This window comes from Triturus cristatus, chromosome 3_1 (assembly GCF_964204655.1).
Source record: "Triturus cristatus chromosome 3_1, aTriCri1.1, whole genome shotgun sequence".
NCBI lineage: Eukaryota > Metazoa > Chordata > Amphibia > Caudata > Salamandridae > Triturus > Triturus cristatus.
Genome location: NC_140583.1, coordinates 1,109,946,093 through 1,109,960,208, shown reverse-complemented (window position 1 = coordinate 1,109,960,208; position 14,116 = coordinate 1,109,946,093). Strand labels below are relative to the sequence as shown.

The 14,116-nt window shown below is 40.8% G+C and overlaps 1 protein-coding gene across 5 annotated transcripts in view; it reads left to right on the top strand.

The window, feature by feature from the left end:
• The window catches only part of PTPN4 (protein tyrosine phosphatase non-receptor type 4), a 1,082,125-nt gene that overhangs the window by 398,516 nt on the left and 669,493 nt on the right, over window positions 1-14,116 (top strand). For all 5 annotated transcript variants that reach the window (XM_085645981.1, XM_085645984.1, XM_085645983.1 and 2 more), the window contains exon 12: window positions 10,497-10,669. In XM_085645981.1, coding sequence (XP_085502107.1) covers window positions 10,497-10,669 — 173 coding nt within the window. The remainder of the gene's footprint in view (window positions 1-10,496; window positions 10,670-14,116) is intronic.

Here is a 14,116-nt window from a genome sequence, read left to right as displayed (position 1 = left end):
GGGTTTGTGTGCCCGAGGGCCTACAGTCTTGTCATGGTTTACATCTCAGTCCGAATCAAACTCTGAATCATGCCCTTCCAAGGACCCTGTTGTCGGGTTGAGAGCATCAGTAGTCCCCCAGGGCCCATGGATTGATAGGGATATATGGCCCATGGATTGATGGGAATATATGGTTCGCTGCCAGGGCAGACACTGTGTGCCAGAAAGGCCCTCTTGAGCATGTTAAGTATGTCCAGACACACTCCTGGGAATGCTTTCTTTTCATGTGTTGGGTCTGGCCTGGTTGCCCCCTGAGGACCAATGATGATCTTCCCTCCAAGAGAGGGTGTTAAAGTACTTTTGTGGAAGTTTTAACTACCTCTTCTCTAGGGGTGCCATGGCTTCTGACTTGGCCTTTTGGTTGGAAGGATCCATTGCCCCACAGAAGTCCTCATCAGTTGGCAGGTAGGTAACATATTCCTCCTTCACAAAGGAGTGGTCCGGGCCCTGCATTGTAGGGCTGGTTATTGCTAGGGGTTCTCCGTGGATTTAATATGGCTAAAGGCTCTATTTATATGGGTTTCTGCTCCGGAGATAAATGCACTCCTTGGTTTTGTTGGCCTCAGTAAGTCTGTACGCAGGTCAGTGACCTCGTATTATTTAATTTTTGTACAGACCCTGTTTGTAGGGGTGATCAGACTCTAGGCGTCTGGGTGGGGGGGGGGTTGACATTTCTATCTGTCGGACACGCTGCTTTCTTCACAGCAGAAGATACTGCTTCGCAGATCTGCAGCAGCCGACGAGTGCGTCCTCTATGAAACACCTTGTTTGAAGTGCAGTCACCCTCTCATGGTCAGAAGACCGCTCCTTCCTTGCAGCCCTTGTCTGATCACCACAAGGTGGGCCACATTAGGAGTATCAACCATTCCCATGGCCTGCTGGAAAGGATACAGGTTAGTGAGACACAGGAAAGCAAGCAATAAACTGGCAATAGCACATAAAATGAAGAACAAATATACATGCCCGTGTAGAGCATCGGGAGCACTTAACATGTGGCTGCTGGAGCCACAGAGAAAGAGGAGGCAGGAAGATCAACAAAGGACTTTATGGAAGGAGTGTGTCATTCGACATGTTATCTTTTTTTTGTTGTTCCCGCCCCCCTCATGTTTAAGGCGACGACAGTTCTTTCTTTGTTTAATAACTTGAAGCATAAGAGACAACCATAAAAGCATTTACACAACACATACATAAATATTCAATTCATACCGTTAAAAGAAGTTATAAGCATAGATAAATTATCCGCACAGGAAAAAATATTTTTTTTAATTTTCAATCAAAGTTATAAATGTATTTAAAAAAAGTGTTACTTATTAAAGTGCACTAGTGCTATGATACTATATATTACACAGTGTGTGCCACATTCTCTTAGTCACATAGATCGTTCTATTAAGACACATTAGGTTTAAATGCCTTTTGCCCCCTTTTATACTCTATATGATATTTTCTTCCTGCATAAAAAACGGCCCATAAAAAGGATGACATTCCACAGCAAATCCCCAACGTAGGTAATGATTGCAGAAATCTGTATGCCGGGCGGCACTGTGTAAAACCTAATAGTTTAATCATCGGTAATAAATATCGTTTCCGAAGTTGACTATAAAAAAAATTACAGAACAAAACTTCATGTATGGTATTCTGGGGCATCGTTGCATCGCGTGGGCAGTTTGTCAACTTTATTAGCCAGTCATTCATATTCAGGAAACTAGTCAATCGATAAAATATATCCAATCTTAAACGAGTCAAAACAAACCTGTGCCGTGAATTTAAAACAGTTCTGAGATAAGGTTGCATATTAAAAGTAGTCAAGATCAGTTGATTTCTTAAAACACTGGATTTGGGGGCTTCAATCATCAATCTAAGAATTTCAAGATGTCATTCCTTCCCTTTTAAAAGTGTTTCTACTAATAGACTCTAGTGTTTTAGGGTTCTCAAAGTATCCAGGGTGGCCCATGTCACAAAAGAAACGCTTTCTGTAGGCTAACCACAGGATTCTTAAATATAATCTTGATTTGAGACAGTCCCCTATTATCGCTTGATTAAAGCCTGTATGTTCCGATGTCAATTTTTTTTGCCTCATTAAGATCGGTTGTAACTTGATTAAATCAGTGAGGAACGGAGCACCCAATTCGGCGTGGCATCCATACACTGATGTACTTTTGGGAGTTGCTAAAAGATATTGAAAAAAATCATTTTCTATCAGTTGCATATCTGCACATTTCTTATATCCCCAAATGCCCTCCCCGTAAAGTGCTATTCTAAGGCATTTAGCTTTATAGATCGTCATCATTATCTCAGGTGGGTAGGAGCCCAATCATCTTGCGAACCTTTTGAGGGCCATACATGCCATGCTAAACTGTAGCTTCCTATTAGCAATAGCCTTATTCTATGAACCATCTCTACCAAATAAAATCCCCAAGTAGGAGAAGGTGTCAGTAAATCCAACATTTGTATCATTTATTTTTGTATCTCTACATGTTATATTGTTCTTCCCGCACTTCATGATAAAAGTTTTTGTTTTGTTGACTTGGAGGCCAAGTTCCTTCATATAATCAACGAAGTTAGTAAGAAGGGACTGTAGGGCCAGTGGGGTACGAGACATGAGAATGGCATAGTCAGCGTAGAGGAGGGCTGGGACAGGGCGCATTCCTAATTGTTGGAGGTCCTTTGAAATTGCCATAAGTTCCTCACCCACTCTGTTTATATATATAATGAGAACAGAAAAGGTGCCAAGATGGACCCCTGTCTCACCCCTCTCTCCACACCGAATACTTCAGTACATTCTCCTTTTGCCCCATATCTGATCCTGGCTCTACAACCCGAGTAGAAGTCAAAAAGCTAACAGTTGGTTTCTCCACCCCCATTTGCATCATTTTTGTCCACAATTTAGCATGTATAACAATCAAAGGCCGATGAAAGATCAAACGCTAAATACATCTTCCCCTTTTTAATGTTTACATAACATATTTCCCAATAGAAACAGTCCTTTCCGCTCTCTTCTCAGCGGAATGCAGGCACGGACCTCTCGCCTCCAGAATTCAAATCAACAATCCCACAACGCAGAAAAGTGGGTGAAGCAGGTGATTTATTACCCAAGTTAAAACAGGAAAATAGCAGGACCAGTGTTCTCCATGACGCGTTTCGCTCCACGCAGGGAGCTTGATCACATGATGCGTCTCCGTGTGATGACATAATGTATAGAGAGACACTGGGCACCAACCAGGTAAAGGAAATAAAAGACAGACTGAAAAATAACAATCATTCACTGCATTGAAATCCAAATGGTACCGATAAATGTTATGAATAACATGTGCAAAATATGCATAAAGTAGTAGGGCTCACCATATTAACAAGCCCAGACAAAATATTTGCATGAATATAGAAATACATAGATATATGAATATATAAATACAACTACAACTTCTTTGTGCTATATGCATCTACCACGAGTGCATCCCACAAAAGGCAAACCTTTGAATAAATTTATATTGGCCCGCCAGGTCGAGGGATGCACCACCGCATCACACATAGCGGGTCCGCGGCTGTTTACTGGGGCAGCCATGTGCGTGAGTAGTGGATGCGCACCATCAGGAAGTTTGTTTGTCTCCGTGTACCGAGCAGGAAGAACTTTTTAATATCTTTACAATGGAACCAGCTACCCACATGGGTTTAAATTTGACTTTGAAACTACCAGGCCCATGATGCTTTGCAGCGGCACTCATTAGCCGGCCCACAAGGGTGTGTCTATGTTAATAAATTAAGGGAATCCCTGGTAGTGAAGCTTGGTTGTTTTGTGACAGTTGCCAGAGAAGACGGGCGTAAGGCCCGAAACACGTCGCAAGAACTGTCTGGAGGTTGGGGGCTACAACTTCTTTGTGCTATATGCATCTACCACGAGTGCATCCCACAAAAGGCAAACCTTTGAATAAATTTATATCGGCCCGCCAGGTCGAGGGATGCACCACCGCATCACACATAGCGGGTCCGCGGCTGTTTACTGGGGCAGCCATGTGCGTGAGTAGTGGATGCGCACCATTAGGAAGTTTGTTTGTCTCCGTGTACCGAGCAGGAAGAACTTTTTAATATCTCTACAATGGAACCAGCAACCCACATGGGTTTAAATTTGACTTTGAAACTACCAGGCCCATGATGCTTTGTGCGGCACTCATTAGCCGGCCCACAAGGGCGTGTCTATGTTAATAAATTAAGGGAATCCCTGGTAGTGAAGCTTGGTTGTTTTGTGACAGTTGCCAGAGAAGAAGGGCGTAAGGCCCGAAACGCGTCGCAAGAACTGTCTGGAGGTTGGGGGCTACAACTTCTTTGTGCTATATGCATCTACCACGAGTGCATCCCACAAAAGGCAAACCTTTGAATAAAAAAAAAGAATATATAAATATACAAATAGGAGACCTAAAATGCGGTAAACAAATAAATACATAGTGCATATAATCCGCCTCTACAGTAACCTATATTGCCTATATTACCATAAAAAAGGCTGTCCGAACATGGAGAGGACAAGTGTCCAAAAAATGGGAACCCAGGAATTATGTCCCTAAAATGAATGCGTAAAAGAAAAAATAATTATATATAGAAAAAGGATCAATTAGCAGCATGTATGAATAAGACCAATATTAATACAACAATGTTAAATATGCTAAGTCATAAATATATAAAAATTTCATTAAAAAAAAATATTTTTTTCTGTCAACCAAGGATTTACTAGAACTCTATACAGGTGATAGCTGATGGTAAACAGTCTGATGATAAAAGATAATGTTAAAGTGCCTAAAAACAGTGCAAAAATAATTACTTTAAAACAGCAATAGAGTTAATAGAAGAACGTCAGAATAGTTGTTAGCTAAAAATAACCTCAGCACAGGATGTATCAGTAGAAAACACGATGAATACATAGCTGAATTTCAAAACTAGTTCATTGTACATCAACCAGAGTTTAAAAAAGATGTTAAACATTAATTAAAAAACATTTTTACATCAGGATAATAAGATACTCATAGGAAATTATGCAGATCTTCATTAATGTTCAAACCATTGGGGACTCTTGTGTCTAGGGTTAAGATAAAATGAGACTCCTGTTGTCTCAGTAATTTATCACGATTGCCACCCCATCCGGGGTTGGCAACTGACCCTATGACAGTGTACTCCAAATCCTTTAATTTGTTGTTATGAATTGCTTTGAAGTGTCTAGCAACTGGATAGTTGGGGTCAGAATTAACAATTGCCCTAATATGCTGCAAAACCCGTTTGTGCACAGGAAGTTTGGTGCTTCCAATATATTCCAGATTGCAAGTGCATTTTAATTTGTAAATAGCATATTCAGTGCGACAAGTTAAATGTCCTAGAATAGCTATCTCTTTGTCATTGAATGCAGTTTTATAGTGCGTGTTATTGGTAGCAAAGGTACATGCACGGCAAGAATTGCATTTGAATAACCCAGTCTTAGTGAGCCAAGTGCCCTTAGCACTAACCTCAGGCATAGTTCTCACAAGGGCATCCCTCATAGAGGGAGCCTTCCTAAAAGTGATAGATGGTAAATTAGGAAGAATAGGGCCCAGAATGTTGTCCGTTAAAATAATGGGCCATTCTGAATAAATAATCTTGCGAATAGCATTTTCTTGAGAACCAAAAGTAGTGATAAGGCGAATAGACTGTGTATCTAAATCTTGAGTTTTCATAGCATTCTTGGTACTGGGTTGTAACAAGGTAACTCTGGGTACAGAGTTAGCCTTATCAAGGGCATTTGTCAAAAGATGTTTTTTATAACCCCTGTCCAAAAATCAACTAAATGCTGCCTTCTGGCATTCAATCAAGACAATTTCAGAACTGCAAATGCGTCGAATGCGAATAAATTCGCCACAGGGTATGCTCTTAATAAGATGTCGTGGATGTGCACTATCAGCATGTAAAATTGAATTTCCTGCAGTTTTCCTATGCAATTTAGTACAAAGTGCATTGCTGTCTATATACACCAGAACATCAAGAAACTCAACAGAGGTTGTCAATAGAGGCAGTAAACTTCAAATTCAAATCATTGCAATTGATATCATCAACAAATCTAATTGCATCCTCTTTTGAACCATTCCAGATTAAAAATATGTCATCGATATAGCGCCAATAGTGAACCACGTGGCTCCACCAGCGCTGATGAGTGGTCTTGAGGACATGCTTCTCCCACTAACCCACATGCAAGCATGAGTAGCTAGGGGAGAAGCATGCCCCCATCGCCACACCACACACCTGATGGTAAATTACATTTTGGAATAAAAACAAATTAGTGGATAAACAAAGTTCAATCATTTCCAAAATCATATTGTTGTGGTCTTTCATACTGATATCCCTATTGTCCAAAAAATGCTTTGTAGCAAACAGACCATGACAATGATTAATGCTTGTATATAGGGATTCAATATCCATTACCACCAAAAAATAGTTAAAACACCATGAAATATCTTTGATTTTAATCAGAAAATCGGTGGTGTCTCTGATGTAAGATGGTAGAGAGGTCATGTGTGACTGTAGAAAAAAATCCACATATTTAGACAAGTTCTCATTCATACTGCCCTGAGCAGAAATGATGGGACGACCAGGTACCGGAGTTACTTTTTTATGAACCTTTGGTAAAAAATATAACACTGGGGTGACAGGCTGTTCAATGTTAAGGAAATTCATCTCTTCTTTAGTTAGCAACCCAGTTCTCTTCCAAAGGTAGATTTTTTTTACGTGTTTTTTCCTCCGCAGATCTCATTTAAAATTTGGTCGTTTGTCTGTAACAGGAAATGTCAGATAAGTGTCGATCGGCTTCTGCCAAATAGTCATTCCGGGACCACAACACTGTATTGCCTCCTTTATCTGACTTCCTAATGATGTGGTTCGGATTTTTTTGCAATTTCGAAATTAGAGTGTGATATTGTTTGTTACGATAGTCCCTCTGACGTGATTGAATAGATCAGTTCCCTTTCAAAGTTTTGAGTTCAGTAATCACTCTGTCACTAAATACATCAACTGCGTCTTTAGGCATCAGGGGAAGAAATGTAGAGGTAGGACGGAAAGGGCTGAGGGCTGTCTTGTTGGAACAAATATATTGACTGGCCAAAGATGGGTCCCCATCTTCAGTTTCTCGTGCCAGATCATACAATAGCTGCAGTCATCATTATCTCAGGTGGGTAGGAGCCCAATCATCTTGCGAACCTTTTGAGGGCCATACATGCCATGCTAAACTGTAGCTTCCTATTAGCAATAGCCTTATTCTATGAACCATCTCTACCAAATAAAATCCCCAAGTAGGAGAAGGTGTCAGTAAATCCAACATTTGTATCATTTAGTTTTATATCTCTACATGTTATATTGTTCTTCCCGCACTTCATAATAAAAGTTTTTGTTTTGTTGACTTGGAGGCCAAGTTCCTTCATATAATCAACAAAGTTAGTAAGAAGGGACTGTAGGGCCAGTGGGGTACGAGACATGAGAATGGCATAGTCAGCGTAGAGGAGGGCTGGGACAGGGCGCATTCCTAATTGTGGGTGGTCCTTTGAAATTGCCATAAGTTCCTCACCCACTCTGTTTATATATAATGAGAATAGAAAAGGTGCCAAGACGCACCCCTGTCTCACCCCTCTCTCCACACTGAATACTTCAGTACATTCTCCTTTTGCCCCATATCTGATCCTGGCTCTACAACCCGAGTAGAAGTTAAGAAGCTAACAGTTGGTTTCTCCACCCCCATTTGCTTAATTTTTGTCCACAATTTAGCGTGTATAACAATCAAAGGCCGATGAAAGATCAAATGCTAAATGCATCTTCCCCTTTTTAATGTTTACATAACATATTTCCCAAGTAGCATGTTCAAGTTGAGGCTCTGCTCTATTGTCCCAATCCCAAAACGGAAGCTGCATTGTAGATCTGACATTATACCATGCTCTTCCACCCAGTCTGATAGTCTGTTTAAAATTATACATCCTGCTGTCTTTACTGAGGAATCAAGCAGGGAGATCAGCGCTTGTAACATGCTGGATTTAAACGATCTCCTTTTTTATAAATCGGAACAATAATGGAGTCACTCCATGATTGCAAAAAACCTGCTTTAAGGCTGGCCCTCAATACTACAGTCAGTATGGGCCACCATAAAGCGATATTATCTTTATATGTCTACCTGGATTGCATCTAGTCCTGGGGCTTTACAGCTTTTGCTTGCTTGTATTGTTTTGTTAACTTTCTCCAGGGTGAAAGGAATAATGGAGGCGGTTTTGGAAGGAATTGTGATATCGTTTTTACTATGTCCCTGCTCTGATGTAGATACTTCGAGGGGTAAGGAGTATATACTGGCAAAATGTTTTATCCAAACTTCCTCCAGTATTGCAACCTCAATCCAGGGGGTCTCGTCTGTCCTCAATGGTGAGGAATTTATTAACCGTCAGAAAGCTCTATTGTCATTGCTAGTATTTGCCACCTGTAGGCACTCCCAGCCTCTCTAAGATGTAATTTCCTGTTTATATTCTGCTCTACAGAGGCGAACTTCAATAGTGCTCCTTGGGGATTTATGTATTGTCTCCTTTAAGCCTTTTTTGGGCCTTAGTAAATAACATGTTGAACCACCCCTTTCCATCTTCCTTTGCTTTCTATCTCTCAAGAAAATGGCTCTTCTTTATTACCTGTATAATAGACAGGAAGGCCGAAATTATTTCATTTGTAGGCGTAGTGTCTTTTAGGCATACCTCAAAGGCTTCTCTGTATTCTCCTATCAGTTGTTTAAGAAACCCTTCCGGGGTAATCTGTGACCATCGCAAGATTTATCCATTACGTCTTTATAATTCAATCCTTTCCTCTTGTGGGATAGTTTTGTCATGCCCCTGTTTGTAAAAAGGTACTTATGATAATTGCAAACTCGCAGGAAAGTGGTCACTTAACGAAATCAAATGTGTAAGGAAGTTAAAGACAAAACCAGAGCAACAGTTGGACAACAAGATATGGTCAATAATAATAATGTTGTTTCTCCCATTAAAGGTATTTTTGCGTGTCACATAAGGTGAGGATATTTCATTTGCAAATGTCAAATTAAATTTAAATAGCAGTTCTTTGATCTGTCACCATATGTACTGTGTTTGAAATGGGACTGATCTTCACCCTTTATATTTGCCATTCCACATATTTTACGCAACTGTGCGTAACATTGTCGCATATTAAAATCACCACCCCATAAAATCGTTATATATTTTCTATTGCCTGTTGCAGTATACTCCAGGTCCTCATTCAGTTTCTTCAAGATGTCTGTTATTTCTCTCGTGTTATCATGATTATAAAAGTTAATTATTACTAATCTAGCAGAACCCTTAGAATCGCATGCTATTAATTGGTAATATGGGTTACAAGTGGCCATGGCGATGTTACTAAATTGTAAACAATCGGAAACATAGGTGCATAGATCACCCCCCCCCCCCCCTTTGCCATGCCGTGTCTTGATGGAATGGCCGAAGTGAAATATGTCCTGGACCCATTTATATGAGTAGTCTCTGTGAACACCGGTAATTTGAAAATCAGCTATAAAAACTAGCCAGTCAGGAATTGTTCTTTTGCACCGCAGACCTGCCACATTCCAAAACAAACACCCGAGAAGTTCTAAGCTATCTTTCATTAAAAATTGTATGTTATCATCTGTCAAGGGAGCTGGGGTGTTACTACTGGCTGATTGAGGTGTTCTTTCTTGAGGCGTTCTTTCTTGAGGCAAAAAGATTTCCCTATGCATTGTCTGAGATGAGTTGCCATCATCAAGCTATTCTATAAGGGGACACGTGTTTAATTATGCTTTTTATGGCTGCTTTAAATTACAGGGGAGAAAGCAAAGCATAATCTTCACCTCCAGTCCTGACATACATAGAATTAAAGATTTGTTTCCTCTATCGTTTGATTTGGGTATTGATTGGGTGCTTTGGAAAATTGTTGCATACATAGCTTATAATACCACTTATTCGGGGCATGAGAGATTTCTTGTTCAGATGCACAGGATTACATCCTTTCTCGCCAGTTGTTTTGAGTGTATTTTAGGTGTCAGTTGAAATTCTCACTTGAGCATTTCAGTACCGTTGCACTGTGAATTAACCATTCTGAATATGTAATCTTATTCCCAGGTGAGATTCTTCAGGATGTCCTCTATTAAGAAAGGAAGGTTTTTAACTTTAACTGAATTTAGATCATCTCAGGCAAAAACTGTAATGAAAATCTTGACTTGAGTTTACATTAAAACATCTCCAGCATCCTTTCAATTAGCTGGTCTGTATCTTTCCTATTTTATTGCCAACGTGTTTGCTGTGCTTGGAGTATTTTTTATTGTTTATAACTCTAACCCCTAAGTAAAACATGCCATTCTTAGTTTAAAAAATGGTTACTGTTTGTTGTAAAGAAACAAAACATATTCTAAAGCTAACCATAACACTTATGTTCCATTTTAGTTGGAAACTAGAGAAACCTTACTTGGATTCAATATGGTGAATTATCGTGCTTGCAAGAATTTGTGGAAGGCTTGTGTAGAGCATCATACCTTCTTCCGTCTGGATCGGCCACTGCCACCTCAGAAGAATTTTTTTGCACATTATTTTACTTTAGGGTCTAAGTTTCGGTACTGGTAAGTGTCTTGTTATTTGGAAAGAAAATAAAGATTTGACTTGAAACTTTGTGTAATTTGTAAAATAACATTTGAAAGCAAGAGATTAAATGTTTAACTAGCGTGGTGTGCTCTTCTGATTATATACTCTTGAAGAAATCTAAACATGTTTTCAGTTCTTTTTCTGATTACATTGTTTTATTCAATTTCACTCTTCAGTGTAGTACAGATCTCTCCCACATATGCAATCACCCTCACACATGTGACTACCGGTTGTTAACCAGTTGTTACCACACATATCTTTGCAACAGGGTACTGAACAACTAATGTCATACAATGCTCTTACCTTTCTAAAGCATTGTATTACATGTGCCTGGAGTCGTAAAAGGCTTTTGTCATTTTTCATGGATGGAACTAGATAATCTTATGCTTACAAACTCTGCTAGACAAACAGACATTAGAGGTGAGCAGATTCAGAGTGCTGGTGGTGTTGTAGGGATTAGGTGGAAAGCAGCTCCTCCAGCTGCTTTCCGCTTAATCCTTATGATTTACCCAGAGTTCGATTGTGCATCCCTTGCCTCATTTAAAAATTTAAATGGAAAAAATAATAATTAGCTACATGGTCAATTTTCACCGTGCAAGTACCTAAAATGGCCTGCGTGGTAAAGGTAACATGGTATACAAGTAGCCATACACGTACAGTGGAACCCTGTGGTGGCAGTGGCTCCTATATTGCCTTGTACCAATAGTTGCCTCTTGAGGGTTTTCTTTATCTCGTATTGTTTTCTCCTTTTTTCTTGCAAGGAGAACTCTCAACCATTCACTTAATTTGTTGTATTCAACATTTGCCCCAGATGGCTTATTATATCTCTGGTTTATATGATTAGCTCATTATATCTCTGGTTTATATGATAGTCACTAAATATGTAAATTATTTACGTTTAAGATCTTTGTATCTGAGTGAATCATTTTGTCATATTCTGAAAATGGGACATAGATCATCTGGGGAGTTCCCCTCTGGCCCTTAATGCAATGCCTTCCTCGCGTGCAGTCCTCTGCCTTGAGCTCCATTGTCTCCTGTATGTCACTGGCCAACACAATGGAAGAACCATGTATATACGTTTACATTTCTGTAAATGCATTTACAGGAGTGACTGAATAACAAAGCACTGTACCTCAAATTGTGGATTAACACATTCACATTTTACAGAGACATTACATTCCTTATATATTTATGTTTTAGTCACAGCAGGAATTAGTTACCCAGAATCCCACAATTTACAGTCAAGTTTTGGAGCCGACATTAGAAACCAGGTCCCAAGCTTTAACACTGAACACATCATTTCCTCCCACCCTTTTTCATTACTTTTTCACTTTGGCGGGTTTCTTCCATCAGCTGGTTGGAATTTTGCAATCAGCGTTGTTTCTTTCTTCATAAGCTGCGTCCCCTGATATATCAACCTTCTGCAAACTCTATTTCATTTGAAGCTATCCCTCACATTTGTTGTAACATTCTTCTTTTGAGTCATGCCAAAAGTAAATCAACTGTCTTTGAAGTGAACCATTTTGTGATTATAAATGACCCTCCTGGTTATAGCAGGAGACTTCAAAGGGAAGTCAGTGGTCTCAGCTATTTGTTCTGTTCTAAAAGAAGCACTCCAGTAAGTATGTAACATCTTTTAAGCACTGTTGATAACTACACAGAGATGGTGGATGTTGGATGTTTGTTGTGTAAGGTGTCTTACTCACCTTCGGAAGCCATTCATTCCAGGATGGAGCTGGCACTCCACTTTTGTACAGTGGCAGTGCTCCTTTTTGTTCTTTGAAAACGAATCCTGAATCAGCCTGTCCTCTACCACTTGTGGTGATCTGTGAGTTTCACACTCCAAGGTCATAGTGATCACCAGACCTGCAGCTGTAGCTCTTGGCGAAGGGATGGTCCACAAGTTCAATTTCATCCCAAGTTCATCTTTTTCTGGAATTTCCATCCTCCAGAAAATAGTACACTGTATACTCCCACATGATCCCTTTTTAAAAGTTGTATACTCGTTTCACTCCACTTCTTTATGAACAAAGTGATTATACGGCTGAAATGTAATAATTTTCATTTGCCAAATCTGCTTAACTAGAAGCGTTTTGGATATTTCTAGACCTTTTGGATGCAGAGTGGAGCAGTGCAGTAGCATTCATTCCCTTCAAGGGTTTCAAGACATGTAAGGTATAGGCTAACCCAATTTTACACCCTACTTAGGGAACACCTAAAGCTTAAGCCAGAACACGGCTTCTACAACAGCACCAGACACTTTCCCAAGATGAAGGGAACAGATGCGGACCTCTCATGTATGTTTTGGACCTGTCTTTCATTGTTTAATTACTGGAAGGCTGTGACAAATTTGGTCTTGGAAATCATGGATAAACCCAATCACTACAACCCAGATGTCTGACTACTGGGGTTAATGCCCCGGTTACTTACCGGTAATCTTCATTACTCCGAGTATTGTCTTCTTTGCCACATGTGTTAAGTAGTGAGCTTTAGCCCCACACCAGAATTCTCCAAAGCAAATTAGCATCTCATGCCTCCCATTCCTCCCCAACATGGCTGACCTCAGTCACCCTTGACCCAGTATAAGGGGAGGGTCGACTAACCCCACTTCTTGTTTCTTTTGTTCTGCACTGCACACTCTCCAAGGTCGCGTTTCAGGTAAGTGAGGGGCGAGGTCCTGTGTTAGCGGGTCCCATGGTCCAGAGGGTGAGACCCTGCGCGAGCGGGCTCATTTTTCTGGGTCCCCCGCACCTCATTGCTGCTGACTGGTGGCATAGGATCCTTCCCATGCACCAATAGCCAAACCGGGAGGGAGGGATGGGAACTCATGTGGCGAGGAAGACAATACTCAGAGTAATGAAGATTACCGGTAAGTAACCGGGGCATTACCTCCTCGTAAGTCTTCCTCGCCACCAGAGTTACGTAGTGAACACATACCCAAGCCAGCGGCTACATGGAAACTCACAAGAAACCACAGACAAGGGGATAATGCAAAACCGAAGGCTGAAGCCCAAAAATATAAAGCAAGAGGACAACAACCAAGAAGAAGCACCAAAGGCGCTATCAACAAGAGCCGGAAGAACGAGCCCCCAGTACCGATCAGCAAAGCTCCACCCCGCAGAAGGATCACCCAACACCAACCGGGAGTGAACCATGAACATGTGCGGTGAGGACTAGGCAGAGGCCCAACAAAGAACTGCAGGAGAGACCACCTTGAACAATGTCCCTGGAGTAAGATAGAGCCCCGGAACACCGACCCGGACAGACACCACAGAACTCCGGCACCAGAGGCCAGCAGAAACCAACCAAACCGAGCGGAGAGAGAAGGCTAACGACCAGACCGGAAAGGACCCAACAGTGACAAACAAGAAGCCACAGCAGGAGAAAGACGAAGACTGGTCCAAAAATAACACCACACGTCGAAC